Raw genomic sequence first — 16,691 nt, 5'->3', positions numbered from 1 at the left:
TTCAGGCTGTACCACCCCCACTATCAACGCGAACCCGAAGCGTGGCAAACGCAGCGAGCCCGCGAGGGGCGGCGGTACGCGTCCTACGACCTTTTCATACCCCCACTATACACGTCGGCCTGGAATTGAGAATAGAAAGTGTGGCGAGCGCAGCGAGCCCGAAGCGTGGCGAACGCTGCGAGCCCCGCGAGGGGACACTGATACCTTCACAGGTATACGCGTCCCCTCGCGGGCTTCACAGGTGTCGCATCCGCTTGCCATGCTTCGGGCTCGGTGGCTCGCTGCACTCGCCACACTTTCTATTCTCAACTCCACGCCGAGGAGGATAGTGGGGATATGAAAAGGTCGTAGGACGCGTACCGAAGCTCGCCACGCTTCGGGTTCGCGCTGATAGTGGGGGTGGTACAGCCTGAAAAATGACATTTGGGGGCCATTGAACATGTTTGATACTAATTTCAATGCATTTGGATGCATTTCTGTTAAAAATCGCATGCAATGCGATCGCATGCGATTTTTAAAAATGCATAAAAACGGCAAAAATCGCATGCCATTACATATGGCATGCGATGGGAGCCGTGAAAGTACACAAGTACCTATTTATCTTTCTGTACAGTCTGGCAAAAACAGGATTTGGTATCTACCGTTAAATAGATTTCTCAGATTACACAGGGGGCACTGGAATTCTCTTTTACAGTGGATATAGATGTGCAGTAACTGGGAGCTGGTATTTTCAATTTTTCATCAGTGTGTCAGCACCTCCCCCTCTATACCCTTCCCAAACCAGTCTTAGTAACTGTGCCGGAGGAAAGATGGAAGAACAAGAGAGAGAGAGAGAGAGAGAGAGAGAGAGACAGACAGAGAACACAAACAGAACACATAACCGGTATGAAACAAAAGGAAAAAAAAACATAAATGAACCACACAGACACTCCCCCATAAATACTCACCAAGGCAGAGAGAAGAACACCGGGTGGGCATTCAATTTCCCCCGTTGAATCTGAGAAATGCATTAAAAATGAAGTACCAAGATTCACTTTTCTCCTTCCTTCAGCAGAGGACACTGGAATTATCCTTTACCGTGGGGACGTCCCAGAGTTCCCATCCCGGGCAGGAGAGCATTGCACACTTCCACACCACAAGACCTAACTAAGTAGCAGAGGTCATAAAACTGGATAAAAGTTTGGCAGTTCAACCACGTTGCCACTTTGAAATGTTGGGTATAAGAAACCCTACGCACAGCCACCCAAGAGGAACCCACAGAACGGGTAGAATGAGCTGTTATATGCTTCGGAGGTACTTTAGAAGCATCAATATAAGCCTGATGAATTGTCAAAAGGACGCATATTGCCAGCGTCTATTTTAGGGCAGGACATAGCTTACTTAAAGACCAGTTTATCACACAAACGGTAGAAGCTCCAACTCGTAATAAGGCATTATTGGATTTGGTATTAACAAATAATATAGATCTAGTCTCAAACACAAAAGTAATTGAACATCTAGGGAACAGTGACCACAATATGGTTTCACTGGAAATCAACTTCAGTAAATGACATCATAAAGGATCGGCAAAAATACTAAACTTCAGAAAAGCTAACTTTGAAATATTCAGAGAAGCCCTAAAAAGAATTGTGTGGGAAACTGTTTTTGAGGGGAAAAATGCTGAGGAAATGTGGGATACTCTAAAAAATGTTCTAGAATCATTAACTATTAAATACATTCCTAAAGTAAATAAGGGTAAATTCAATAAAAAAAGCTACCATGGTTGGACAAAAAAGTTAGGTCAGCAATCCTAACAAACAAGAGCATTTAAATTCTATAAAAATAACTTAAATGAGGAGGCGTTCACCAATTACAAAGAATCAAACCAAATTTGCAAAGGGGCAATCAAAGTAGCTAAAAGGGATTATGAAGAGCGCATAGCCACTGAAAGCAAAACTAACCCCAAGAAGTTTTTCAAATACATAAATAGTAAACGTATAATTAAGGACAACATAGGCCCACTAACCGATATCACTGGAAAAAGTTTTACAGAGGATAAGGGAAAAGCAGAACTGTTAAATGAGTACTTCTCATCAGTGTTTACTAAGGGAGAGCAGACTGTGGAACGCACACATACCACAAATGGGATAAACAAGCCAGACCTCAATATTGATTTCTCTACCGAGGAAATAATATTTAGGCTCAGCAATATCAAAACAAATAAATCACCTGGGCCAGATGGGATTCACCCTAGGGTACTAATGGAATTAAGGGAGGAATTAGCTTCCCCTCTACATTATATCTTCAATAATTCACTATCATCAGGAAAGGTACCAAAAGACTGGAGAATAGCAGAGGTAGTGCCATTTTTCAAAAAAGGAGGATCCCGCTAATTACAGACCTGTTAGTTTAACATCAATAGTAAGTAAACTATTTGAAGGATTTTTAAGAGATGGGATCCAGGAATATTAGACCTTCATAGTTTATTCAGTTATAACCAGCATGGGTTTGTGAAAAATCGTAATGCCAAATTAATCTACTTGGTTTCTATGAAGAGGTTAGCAAAAACCTTGATAATGGAAATGCTGTGGATGTGATTTTCCTAGATTTTGCTAAAGCCTTCGACACCGTACCTCACAAGAGGTTGATAAATAAAATGGAGGACCTGGGATTAGGGGCAAATGTCTGCAGATGGGTAGGGAACTGGCTGTGTAATAGAGAACAAAGAGTGGTTGTGAACATGGCAGTTTCAAATATGATACCAGTACTAAGTGGAGTGCCACAGGGTTCGGTTCTAGGGCCCATTTTGTTTAACATTTTTATTAACGATATTGGGATAGGGTTACTCAGCAATATATCCATCTTTGCGGATGATACAAAACTGAGCAGAGCTATTAAATCATCAGATGATGTCACCACGCTTCAAAATGATCTTGACAATCTAGATGAGTGGGCAAAAAAGTGGAAGATGAGGTTCAATGTGGACAAATGCAAGGTCATGCACCTTGGGACACATAACCAGTGTGCTAGTTATAATCTAAGCGGGGATGAATTGGGTAATCAGTACTCGAAAAGGAGCTAGGACCCAAATAGACAACAAACTAGGGTGTAGTGCTCAATGTAATATAGCAACTAAAAAGGCCAATAAAACTCTAGCATGTATTAAAAGGGACATGGAAACTAGGGATTCAAAAGTAATTATGCCTCTGTACAAATCATTGGTTAGACTGCACCTCGAATACGGAGTACAATTCTGGGCCCCACACTATAAAAAGGACATCATAGAATTAGAAACAAATCCAAAGAAGAGCAACTAAGCTTATTAGGGGAATGGAGACTTTAAGCTACGAGGAGAGATTAAGCAAGCTGGGACTATTTACACTAGAGAAGAGACGTTTAAGGGGGGACATGCTCAACATGTACAAATATATCAGGGGCCAATATAAGGAACTGTCAAACACCCTTTTTTCTGCTAGACAGGAATCTAGGACGAGAGGGCACGAGTTTAGATTAGAAGAAAAAAGATTTTGTTCATCTAGAAGAAAAAATTTCTTTACAGTCAGAACAGTGAAACTTTGGAACTCTCTTCCTGAAGAAGTGGCGTCGGCAGACACTATAAATACGTTTAAAATAAGGTTGGATAAACATTTATTGGTTAAAAACATCCACGGGTATGAAGAAGTAACAATCTGTCTTTAAAATATCAGAACATACTATATAACAAGGGATAAGCTTTTAAAACCTAGGTTGAACTTGATGGATGCAAGTCTTTATTCAGCCTTATCTACTAGTTGTGCTGAATGTGAATCTGGGAGGGAGAAGAGCAAGGTTATTCAGTGCCACCTCTACTGGGACAAGGGGTATGGGCTTATGAAGTACAAAGTGATGCCGGTCAGGCTTCCCACCTACTATAGGGATTAGCTACTATAAACATAGGTTGAACTAGATGGACGCAAATCTTTATTCAGCCTCACCTACTATGTAACTATGTAACATACACAGTTATACCGAACGAGTAAGAAATCGGATTTCCGAAAAGAAGAAGTGCTCTGACCCCCTCCAAAGATTTAGATGAAGGAGAATAGTCCGAAAGAACCGGAACCAACAGAGGTTGATTTATGTGAAAACCTGAGACTTCCTTAGGAAGGAAGGACATGCGTTTACCCGGTAAAATACCAAATAAGAAGGATGACAAGACGCAAGAAGCAGCACCACCTCTCAGGACTAATAACTGAGCTCCACCTTATCCAATAGTTTAAAGAGAGGGAATTTCAAAAAGGGAAGAAACAGATCCAAGTCCCATAAAGCAGTAAGCGGGACAAATGAAGGGTGGCCTCCCTCCTTGGAGACCAGCAGCTTCTTATTTAGAACCCACAGTAGGTGAGTGCTAACCCTATCCAATTATAGTTATTCCATATTAAACTGTCCTCACTGCAAACCAGTCAATTAGGGGACGTTGGGCAGTAAAATATACATTACACACAAAATTATTTATACCTTTGAATAAACTTAACAAACCAGGAGATCAGGAGTTCTGTTGTGGAATACATAATGAATATCTTGCAACCAAGACAGAATTCAGGCATAGAGCACATTTTAGACAGTTATGGTATAAAGGGTCGACAAAAGGTTGTTACAAGCAAAAGTTCCACATGGAAATATTCAACACATAAAAAAGGTTGACATGAGGGGTGCCGGATGGCTCCCCGACAGTCGGGATTCCGACAGTCATTACTCCGACGTCGGAATCCCGACTGCTCCCTCGTGGGGGTCCACGACCCCCATAGAGGGAGAATAAAATAGGTGGTGAGCGTAGCTCGCCACCGTGCCCGCAGCGTGGCGAGCGCAGCGAGCCCGCAAGGGGCTTCATTGCGCTCCCCCCGCTGTGCAGTCGGGATTCCGACGTCTGACTAATGACTGTCGGAATCCCGACCGTCTGGGATTCATACCACACCCGACATGAGTTGCTGTTGGGTTTTTTGTGTACTGTTTTAGGCAAGGTTTACCATTCCAAATTCACAGGGATCGTAATATATGAAAAAGTAAAAAAAAAACCTCACGTCAACCTTCATGTGTCAACCATTGCCATGTGGACCTTTTCCATGCCCAACTATCGACTGGATACAATTTGTGACAGACTACACTGTACCACAAAACATACTAACTTCAAATGCAGCATATACACAAGTATTTAGATTACACTGGGAGCACAAACTTACTGGCCTTGGAAAATATCCTTGGCAGTCTTCTGTTCCTTCCTCTTGGCAGCTTCCTGCAGCGGGAATAAAGCCTTCACCTTGGATAATGAATCCTGGCACCTGGCTTTAACTTCTACCGGTGTCTGCAGCATATCTAAGAGATGCTGGTCTATAGGTGGGAGAGGGTCATCAGGATTGAAGGCCTTGTGTTGTAGGCACTAACAGGGAAACACAAGAAGGAAAATGCTCATTTATGGTTATTGGGTGAAGGGGTAGACATCATCAAAGCAGAAACACTGAAAAATGCACTGGAATTATATAGCACATGCATATTGCACAAGCCTTTTTTACAAAGAAAATTTGGCCATACACATCGGGTGTGGCATGACTCACCGATGGTCAGGATCCCGATAATCAATATAACGACATTGAAATCTAGACTGCAGTGTAACAAAATAAATCACCCAAATCTAACTCTCTCTGCACATGTTACATTTGCCCCGACCTGCAGTGTAACATGGTTTTGTCCATTTGTGAAAGTTTTCCTCCTGCGATCCGGTCTGAGACGTGCCCTATATTTCCTACCACATGTACACTCACATTCACACTAGGGTCAGTTTATTATTTATGCCAGTTATCCTCTTCCCATTCAACGGATGTAATCCACAGGTTGAAGACAACACAAATAAAAGAAAAGACCGGGAAGAGCAGGTCAACAGTGGTATCACAACCCAATTTCTTGGTGGATGGATAAACCCCTTGAACTGACCCGTCTGCCATGCCCTATATGCCCGTAAAGGCTTCTTTGTGACCTTTCTGGTTTTCCACTCATAGGTACATATGGTTCACCTTAATAATAAGCCATATGTACACCAAATGGTATCTTTGTATGTCTGTGGAGATTTCTTTATTACCCCTTCTGGTCACCCGCTCCTAGGTAAGTCCCACTTTGGTAATACATGATTTTAAATCTGCAGTAACCAATAAAGTGTAAAATATCTGTTCATTTCATGTAACAGCAAATATTGCATATATTTATTGGGAATTGGAATTGCTCTAAACAGTATGATGGTAAAACTACACGGCATTAAAGGTTAGACTGGCAGAACATGTTAGAAATGTTAAAAAAGGATTGGCATCAAATAATGTAATCAGATCATTTTCGAAAACTGCAGAATTGTAACCAGCCATTTGGTTTCGTTTTGTGGCATTAAAATTGTTAAGCCCCATTGGTGTATTAATGATATTGATCTTAGACTAGCACACACAGAAATTAAATCTATTTTTGATTTGAAAACTTATAGATTATCAATTAAAATGTTTTCTGTAAGATCCCCATGTGCTTTTTCATCAAAATATTCTTGTTTATTAAAAGGTACTTTTATTTCATATTTTTTGATCTTTGATACATATTTTTGTTTGTTGATAACAGTCTTTTCTTTTTTGGTAATTTTATGAGAAATTTCCCGACTCCTGAATATGGAATACTATTCCACAATAACATGGCGCCGTGAGGAGAAAGTACGCTGCGCATCATGCAGCTGACAGTGCAATGCGTTCCACTGGGTCCCAATATGCATTCCAGGCTGTCCAGGAAGTCTACATCACTTCGGTCTAGAATACGGAAGCAGCGCCGTTACCGCGGCGAGGATGAAGCGGGGAATTGTCGCCAAACGGATGCTTTGGCAACACAGAAATACCAGATCTGGGGACCCCAGGATCAGCCACTATGCCATGTTATACCTATAAAAGTTATATAACTGGATATATGTCTTTTTGTATGGGGATAAGTAAATGTGGGGTAGATTTATTGAGCTCGGTGAAGTGATAAACTGTCTGGTTTTTATCACCAGCCAATCAGCTCCTACCTATGAAGTTTACAGGCTTCGTTTGAAAAAGGACAGGTAGGAGTGGATTGGTCGGTGATAAAAACTAGACAGTTTATCACTTCACCGAGCTTACTAAATCTACCCTTGTGTATTATAATCATTCAGCATGTCTGCCTTATAGAAATGTATTACTCTTGAGAGTTTTTTAATATGATCATATTTTACAATGTGTTATTTTAATGATGATTATGGTAGAGGGTTTATAAACCCACTCAGTATTCCTCTCCTCCATACCTTGAAAAAGGGCCACAGTTAGGCCGGAAATGCCTTGGTGAGGAGGACTATCCATTTACCCTGGGGATCAGTGTTTTTATACCATCTTATTAGCACCCACCTTTTCTCTATACTCAGGTGAGTCAAGGTGCCACATTTTTGACCCACTGATAAATGGATGGCAATTGTTCTCAATTCTGTTAAAATTTTTATTTATTTTACTTTTTTATTGAGACATCGTAGACATGTTAACATACAAGTTTTAAAGTATACAGTGTACAGGATTTACATTGTTATATATCTGTAATACATATTCAATCAATGGTTTGCGTCCAATATTCTGTTCAATTTTTAATTTTTTTCTGGTGTCTGTGGATTTTTGCTGTACCGAGAATACTTTGGATATAACTTGGCTCCGTCATCATTTTGCACACACCTGAGGGGTCACCCATGAAGACGAAAGATACCTTTTGATGAACATAGGGCATCTCATTAAGGTGAGACATTTTTACCTAGGTGACCAGAAGGGGTAAAGAAATCTCCACAGACATACAAAGGCACAGTTTTTACTTTGAAAACTTTTTTTGTGTAGGGTCAATATATTTTAAAAGCCAATTAACCTACAAGTATATTTTAGGAGTGCGAGAGCACAGCTAAATACAAAATAAATAAAAATGGGAAACAAAATCAAAAACAAATGAACTTCCCTACAGCATGCATTAATGCTGCTAGTGCAAAATCAAGAGGAGAAAGAGCATGGACCACTTACCACTATTCGTTAAATACATAACACTGTCATATGCAGTGCTATCCTCACAAAAACAAATCACTCATTTTCTAACATACTTTGTGCTGCTGGGTGACACTGCTCCTTTCACTCTAGAACAGTGGTTCCCAACCTTTTTTCTCTCCCGTACCCCTTGATTAGGCTTTTCATTGATAAGTACCCCCTCCTCTCATTTTGAAATATGGACAGTACTTAGCGGTATGCGGATCCTTATGCATGTCCTTATATTAAGGAGGAGCAGAGGAGTATACAGCAAGGAATCATGCCCTTCTGTGTCTAGACACTGGTTGTGTATTATCTCCAGGATTCCCGCCAACACCGGTAGGATTAATGCCGCTGCTTCCTCCACCTTTGTCAATGCTGGGCAGATGATTGCTGATGTCTGAGGGCAGCGTGGGAAGCTCCCTTTGGATTGCTGGTCAGGCATATGACACAACATGGTTTGTCTCCATGGCAATGGGTCTTCTTCAGTCATCAAAAGTCCTTTTCATCATCCGCCATTACCAATATTATTTTCAAGTACCCCCAACTGGTCTGCAGAGTACCCCCAGGTGTACTAGTACCCCAGGTTGGGAACCACTGCTCTAGAACTTGGTCTGTTGCTTCCTGCTGCCCACTTCACAACACTGTCCCTGTCACATGCACCCCTGTTCATCAGATACACACAAGATTGCATATTCTTGTAAAGGGTCATACACATGGGGCGATTTTAGACCCTTTTCTAAGCGATCTGACTAGATCGCTCCTTTTGTATGCCCAGCGGCGATGCCCATGTGTAGTCCCGTGCATCGTATCGCCCACTCACACGCGAATGCTTTGCACATAGCATCTCAGTGTGCTGAGTGGGTGCACCGCGATATGTGCTGAGCGGTCATGTAGCACTACGTCGCTCAGCCAAAAGCCGGGTTGCCCCGTGTGTATGGAGCTTAAGGTATATGGGTTCTGAAATATTAGTCCTCAGGACCCCAAACAGTTTGTGTTTTTATCTTATGGAATCACAAGTGAAATAATTAGCTCCACCAGTGGATCTTTCAAAAAAGTGTCTGTGAGCAATGAATACACCTGTGCACCTGCTGGGTGGCCTGGAAAATATGAACTCTTTAGGGTCCTGAGGACCAAATATGAGAACCACTGTGCTAATAGATTGACTCAGCTTACAGAATAATATGATATATGACGGAAGTAAACTGGAAAGGTGCCACATGATCTCTCCTGGATACACAGGGCCTTACCTTACTTTCGATCACCCTATTGGATGACACATTATTTATTTATGAACAATTTCATATATAGCGCATACATATTCCACAGCACTTTATAAAGAATATTTGAACATCCACATCAGTCCCTGCCCCAGTGGAGCTTCCAATCTATATTCCCTAACCAGGGCCGTTTCTAGACAATTTAGCTCCCAGGGCGAAGAAATAAAAATGCGCCCCCCCCCCCCAATACATAGCATGGTATTATAGTAATTTCGCGCGCCAAAGGCGCGCGCCGAAATAGGGGGTGTGGCTTGATATTAAAAGGGGTGTGGCTTAATGTAAGGCGTGGTCTAGCAGGAAAACAATTACCTTATATCACACTTTTGCAACCTGCAAGACCAGACATTGGTTGCTGCAGGAATTGTTATTGTCCTCCCGCACTTAAGTTGGCTGGCTGAAGGCCACACAATGACCTAGTACGCCTCACAATGACAGGCTACTTAAATCATTATACACTATTTATCTGTGATGCCAATTACACATTACGCCGTACACTGTGATGACGATTACATATTACGCCGCACACCGTGATGACAATTACACATTACACCGCACACCAAGATGCCCATTAGACCACACACTGTGATGGCAATTACACAATACTCCCCACATCGTAATGCCCATTACACATTATGCCCCATGTGCCGCTGCCGCACAACCGATGCTGTTTACTAATATGCCCCCACAGTGCCAGATATGCCCCCACAGCGCCACAAATATATACCCCACAGTGCCACATATATGCCCCCACAGTGCCACACATATGCCCCCACAGTGACACAAATATATGCCCCCACAGTGACACAAATATATGCCCCCACAGTCCCACAAATATATGCCCCCACAGTGCCACACATATGCCCCCAGTGCCACAAATATATGCCCCCACAGTGCCACAATTATGCCCCACAGTGCCACACATATGCCCCACAGTGCCACAGATATATGCCCCCAGTGCCACAGATATATGCCCCCAGTGCCACAGATATATGCCCCCAGTGCCACAGATATATGCCCCCCAGTGCCACAGATATATGCCCCCCAGTGTCACAAACATATGCCCCCAGTGCCACAGATATATGCCCCCAGTGCCACAGATATATGCCCCCAGTGCCACAGATATATGCCCCCAGTGCCACAGATATATGCCCCCCAGTGCCACAGATATATGCCCCCCAGTGTCACAAACATATGCCCCCAGTGCCACAGATATATGCCCCCAGTGCCACAGATATATGCCCACAGTGCCACAGATATATGCCCCCCAGTGCCACAGATATATGCCCCCCAGTGTCACAAACATATGCCCCCAGTGCCACAGATATATGCCCCCAGTGCCACAGATATATGCCCCCAGTGCCACAGATATATGCCCCCCAGTGCCACAGATATATGCCCCCCAGTGTCACAAACATATGCCCCCAGTAACAAACTTACTTGGAGAGGGGAGGGGAGCGCATCGTGCTTCTCTCCTATCCCGCGCCCGAGCTCCTATTGGCTGACAGCGGCAGCCCAGTGACGTGGGCGAGGGGACGGAGAAACGCACGATGCGTTCCCCTCCCCTCTCCAGCGTGGAGTCGGGCGGCCGGGGAGACAGCGGCAGCGGCTGCGGCTGCGGCTGCGGCTGCGGGCGGGGGGGTTAGACTGCCGGGCGCCCTGGCTGTTTCAGAGGCGGACAAGCCGTGCGGCGCCCCGGGCTGCTGCACAGCTTGTCCGCCTCTAGAAACGGCCCTGTCCCTAACACATGTACACACACACAGACATTCTAGGGTTAATTTGTTGGGAGCCAATTAGCCTACCAGTATATTTTTGTATTGTGGGAAGAAACCAGAGAGCCCGGAGGAAACCCACGCAAGCACGGGGAGAATATACAAACTCCGCACAGTTAGGGCCATGGCTCAGTGTATACCCAGCTTAAAAGGTACCAAATTAATACCTAAATGTACCAAACACCATAGAATGAAGAACAAATTCTCTTTATACAAGCTAGATGCATTGGAACAAAAGGTCAGCCTGACCTATACTGTAAGCAGATTTCATTGCACTGTCAGAAAAAGGACCTGTCATTACTCTCCTATTTGCAGTTTTATTACTAACCTGTGACATTGTAGACTTTATACATACAAGTGATGTCGTGAACCCAATATCATCAGTCTGCCAGGCCGCCAAACCCCCCCCCCTCCAATAATAAAACAAAAGAGGGTGCACCAAATGCTGCAGAGACAACATTTTAAATATTTCTGAAACGATTCAGGTGTAAGCAGCCGGAAGGTTCCCCACTGTCTGTACAGCTGCTGATTGATCCGCCCACCATAGATGTCAGACCAGTAATCAATAATACCATGTCTGAGAGATTCAATTTGTGTCAGGACAGCTTTGTGTGCTGGAGCTTTTATCTGTAGATATACGTCAGGAATCAAATCCAATAGACTATAGGGCACAAATAAGGGAGTTCTGCTAAATGTATGGTGAAGGCTATGCTTCAATCTCGGACTGGATGTAGAGGATAGAAAAAGTCACAATATACTGTACAAGACACAAATCATAAATGGATATGTAACCACAAATGTGACTGAATAAAATATACATGTTAAATTCACACTAATAACTGTAATTGTTTAATTGCCATTAGAACAGCTTGCCATCCCTTATGGTGCCAGCTGCTGCCAAAGCTTAGGCAGCAATCTCACAATTGTGGTTCAACTAGTAGCACTGTATACCGGATGCGGAATTCCAGAAACATGCTACAGTATATCTGCTACACCGCTCTGCACTGTCAAAACATATTTTACCACAAAAAGAGACTCATGATTATCACTTACTTGGAATAAACGCTGGAACTGAGGGTTGGGGATTTTGCTGGGTTTGAATAAATCCTCAACACTTTCCCCATCATCTTGCACCAAACTCATGTTGTCAATCAAAGAGTCCACTGCAGAGAGTTGTGTATCTGAGAACAGGAAGATGATCTGTAAATCAGCCTGCCTGCCGTACCCAGAGCTTTTGTCCCGCCATCACTGTGTTGTTGGAAGACTAGATAGTAATATTAATCTTGTACAAAAACCGACCCACCACTTTTACCTTCTAGTGAAGATCATTACACATATGAAAGCACAATACACACATTTGAAATTGTAAAATTGAATTTCTCATTGTACCTGTGGGCTTGATCTTTTTATTATTGCTGAGTGAGGAAAAGATATATTGCCTCAAGTCCTCCATGTACGGCAGCTGAACATACACCAGACACTAAGCACAGAAATGAGATTTTAATAACACGGTGCCAATAGTAATGACCAGATACAAAACTTCCCATTACCCAAACTTCTTGAAGCAGCTAAAAGCTGACAAACAAGACTTCAGGGAACTCTCTTGTTGCCATGGTAATAGGATATTTTAAAATGAGAATATGTTTGCTGAAACACAATAAACGCTAAGCTAAAGTTCCCCTGACTCTGCCATTACTGACCAGATATTAAGGATATACATGCTTGAATCCAGATGATTAAGTCAAATTGAGTGAGGTGCTTAATAAGTCACCTGTGCTCAAGCATGGATATTCTTAAAACCTGGACTGTAATGGCAGAGTTTGAAAAAGCTGCTCCAAGATGTGAAGTTCAAACATTGCTGATGTCATTTTCCTGTGTGCATAAAAGATTTTCTTGAGCTACAGGACAACAATGTAAAACACATGTTAATATTTGTACATACTGTGGAACCCATTCTCCAATGACTGCTGGCAGAAACATACAATGGGGTAAGCACAACCCTCTAGTATTCAGGTAATCCCCACACCCACCACCCTTAAAAACTCTACTGTACACCCCCTTCACTTCTATTCATCGACAGGTTCAATGCACCAAATCCCATGTACATAATTAAATGATGTTGTAAGGCCATATGAATAAATGGTAACTCCGATATATCTCAGCACACCTTGTATTTGTCTGTGATGTGAGGGAAGGCAACGCCAACCTGGGGGTTTGATCTTCTATCATAGGCATACCGTACAATGGCTACCATTTCCATCTCTTCCAGAGCCTGAATCAGAGCGGACAGTGCAACAGCTGCAGCCTATTGGAGGACAAAAAACATACAGACAACTAAGCTAAAATAAGGGGAAAACCTTAATTCATGTATAGAGTAGAAGGATAGTACGTACTTCCAAATAGATGTTCCTGCTCAGCTCATTCATAATCATGCATCAGTACATGATGGGCAAGTGCCCAATGTCTTCCATGCACACAGAGAAATAGCAGTGATTCAGAAAGGTGGGAGGGAGGGAGGCCGGCAGTTCAATGGGTCTGCTCAATATGCAGAGTTACCACAAGTGCAATTGAGGGGGTATGCGGTCCTTAGGTCGACACTATTAAGGTCGACATGCATTGGGTCTATACATGTAAAAGGTCAACATGGCTAAGGTCAACAGGATCAAAAGGTCGATACAAGCATTAGGTCAACAATGGGAAGGTCGACATGGGGTTTTCGTGGTTTTTTTAGGAGCGGACATGCACTGACAGGTCGTATTTCATGCCATCCACTAGGGCAGTGATTTTCAACCTTTTTACCATGCGGCACACTAAATAAGATTTTAATGAGATCCCCACAGGGCAAAACACATTGGCCCCCACAGAGAAAAAACCCCTAAAGGCCCCTATATAAAAACAATCACACTGGTCCCCACAGGTAACAAAAAAACAAAATACATTGGCCCTTTACATGAAAAGAAGAGACCAGTCAGGAACAGTTGAACTGGTGGTGGCTGTAAACTGGTTTGGGCATCTCCAGATCTGGGGGCACACTTGAGAACAGCTCAAGGCACACTAGTGTGTCACGGCACAGTGGTTGAAAAACACTGCACTAGGGCATTAAAGGAAAATGTTAGTGTGCCGAGCGCAGCGAGCCATCCAAGGGGACGCGGTGCACTTTTTAGCTGTCGACCTTTTTCATGTTTTGACCTAAGCCCTGTTGACCTAATGCATGTCGGCTATAATTTGGTTGACCCAGTGTCACATACCCCAATATTTATATGTGGAAGATTGGGGCCACATTCATCCAGTACACAATGTTAAGCACCATACACACTAGAGGATGTAGTAAAAGAAATATTTCAGACAGGGCTTTCTGAGCAATATCTTTTCCTATATCTTCTAGTGTGCACACTCAATATAGTTAAATATGCACGCACCCGCGCATCGTTCATGAAAATGTATGTCTGCTGAATATGCAGGTTAATTTGGCTATATAGTCCCGGTGACGGCACTGAATGATATAGCGTACCGACATCATTCAGTGTGTATCTGCCCCGCCAGAGTGAAATCCCTCCCTGTGCAAGGAAGCCAAAGGCGTGCCAACATTTTGCAGTTCGGCAATTAGCTGCAAATCCATTTAGAACTTAATCACCATCAAATGATTTTTCCACTGTGTACAGTCTGTGCGTAACCCAGAACCTACTTAGCCAGTGCGATAGAAACAGGCTGATCGGATATCACACACCGTCCCTGAGCACGCCTACATTTTCCCAGAAACGTGATGGTTACCACCCTCCAAACACCAGATTCCTATCAAACAATTTTTAAACGGCCTGCGACTAAAAAAAAAAAAAAGATGCTGGATTTTATAGCTGGATGATGTTGCGCATGCATGCTACGATCCGTAAGCATGCGCACTCCCATTGACAAATTTGCAGCCCAGCGATCAGGTCTGACTAACCGCCCTAGTCTTAGGCTGGGTACACACGCAGATTAGATGATCTGCAGACAGATCAGGAAGTGCGTTCTCTGTGTATTGGAGATCAGCCATAGGCTTTCTGAACTAAATTGTTCAAAGACCTCTTGCTGGTTCACACTGGCCAACAGACCAGCAATATTTCAATGTTTTAGCAGTTCAATTGAACAGCCGTTAGATCGGCTGTTCAATGAATAGTATATGAACTGCAATAAGGAGGATATGGTTACAGTATTATAGAGGCAGCATGTGTCATGCATATACTGGATATACTATATATATATATATATATATATATATATATATATATATATATATATATATATGACAATAGTACAATTTGTATAAATGTCATATGTCCACACTGTTATGAACTATGCACCATTTTATACATCTTAATATAAGATTTAGGAACACCTAAATATTTTGGGTTGCATTACCCACTCCTTAACCAAACCTCCATCTAAGAACAGGCCCCCCTACCCTCTCTCATTTTTTTTAGGAACCTATCCACAAGCCAATAGGCTTCAATATAAAGATGGCGTATTCCAGTGTTGTGCATAGTTGTGTGGTTAACTCATTAAGGCCGTGGCCCCCAAACTTTCTTGAGTTGTAGGACCCTGGAGTATCAGCATTTTGTTCATGTCACCCTTAGGGATACACATTTTTTATTGAAAAATGTGGAAAAAATGAAATTCAGTACATTTTGCTCATCATCATTAGATCCGGTTATGTGGTGGTGGACAGCTGTGGTTCACGTGTCTAATGATTGGCTGCACTGGTTGTGACTAGGACCATAAATAATTTGGTTTGTTCCTGGACCACCAATCTCAAGGCACCCCAGCAACAGCTTTGTTGCACCCCAGGATGTCTAGGCACATAGTTTGGGAACCACTGCATTCAAGTATTTATACCAATTTAGTACATTAATACATGCATTTATGGAACCCGAGTAGGACAAAGGTTGGCAGCATCGCTCGCAGGCCAGGCCACAAACTATTTTAATTCTATCACATCATCAGGAAAATCAGATCTTTTACTTTCAGAAATAGCATAGCATGACTCCCTATATCTACTATGCAGCATGTCTGTTCAGGTACATCTCAGTGGCAAAATGAATGTTAAATGTTGCAGATTTTGGCAACATACAAGACGCAGGGTCCATTTCTGAACTGACTGTGTGAGAGAACTAACATTCTATTACATATGTGACAAAGCTCTATAAACTTGTGAGTTATTTACCTTTTGACTGAAAAATCCCATCAAGTTTAGCTACACTTTAGCAAGCGCATCATGCGGAGTGTTGCAGTTAATTAAACAGGGTAGCTATGGGGAATCTTCATAGCAAACCCTCCTTAATCTATACTCACATCATCATCCTTTGGTGCAAAAATTTTCAGAACTTGAGTGCCCATAAAGTGGGTTCTCTCAATCTGGGAAAACAAAATTATTAATGTTAATAAATTCAGGTTTAGTGACATAATGGGGGAAATTTACTAAAGGAAATTTGTAAAAAATAGGTGTAAAAATAGGTGTATTTGTATCCAGAAATACACTTATTTTTAACATTTTCTATCCCGAAAATACGGCAATTCATATTCGTAATGATAGCACATCAATACGAATACGAATTGCC

General features: G+C 42.5%; 1 protein-coding gene across 1 annotated transcript in view; it reads right to left on the bottom strand.

The window, feature by feature from the left end:
• Nucleotides 1-16,691, bottom strand: part of XRCC5 (X-ray repair cross complementing 5) — a 105,592-nt gene that overhangs the window by 41,785 nt on the left and 47,116 nt on the right. Inside the window, 5 exon segments of the mRNA XM_083153680.1 lie at nt 5,199-5,395; nt 12,151-12,278; nt 12,487-12,577; nt 13,265-13,402; nt 16,426-16,488. Of these exon segments, the coding sequence (XP_083009806.1) occupies nt 5,199-5,395; nt 12,151-12,278; nt 12,487-12,577; nt 13,265-13,402; nt 16,426-16,488 (617 nt within the window).

This window comes from Crinia signifera, chromosome 7 (genome assembly GCF_055691185.1).
Source record: "Crinia signifera chromosome 7, ASM5569118v1, whole genome shotgun sequence".
Taxonomy (NCBI): Eukaryota; Metazoa; Chordata; class Amphibia; order Anura; family Myobatrachidae; genus Crinia; species Crinia signifera.
The sequence above is the reverse complement of the archived record's forward strand: the minus strand, read 5'-3'. Positions and strand labels throughout refer to the sequence as shown.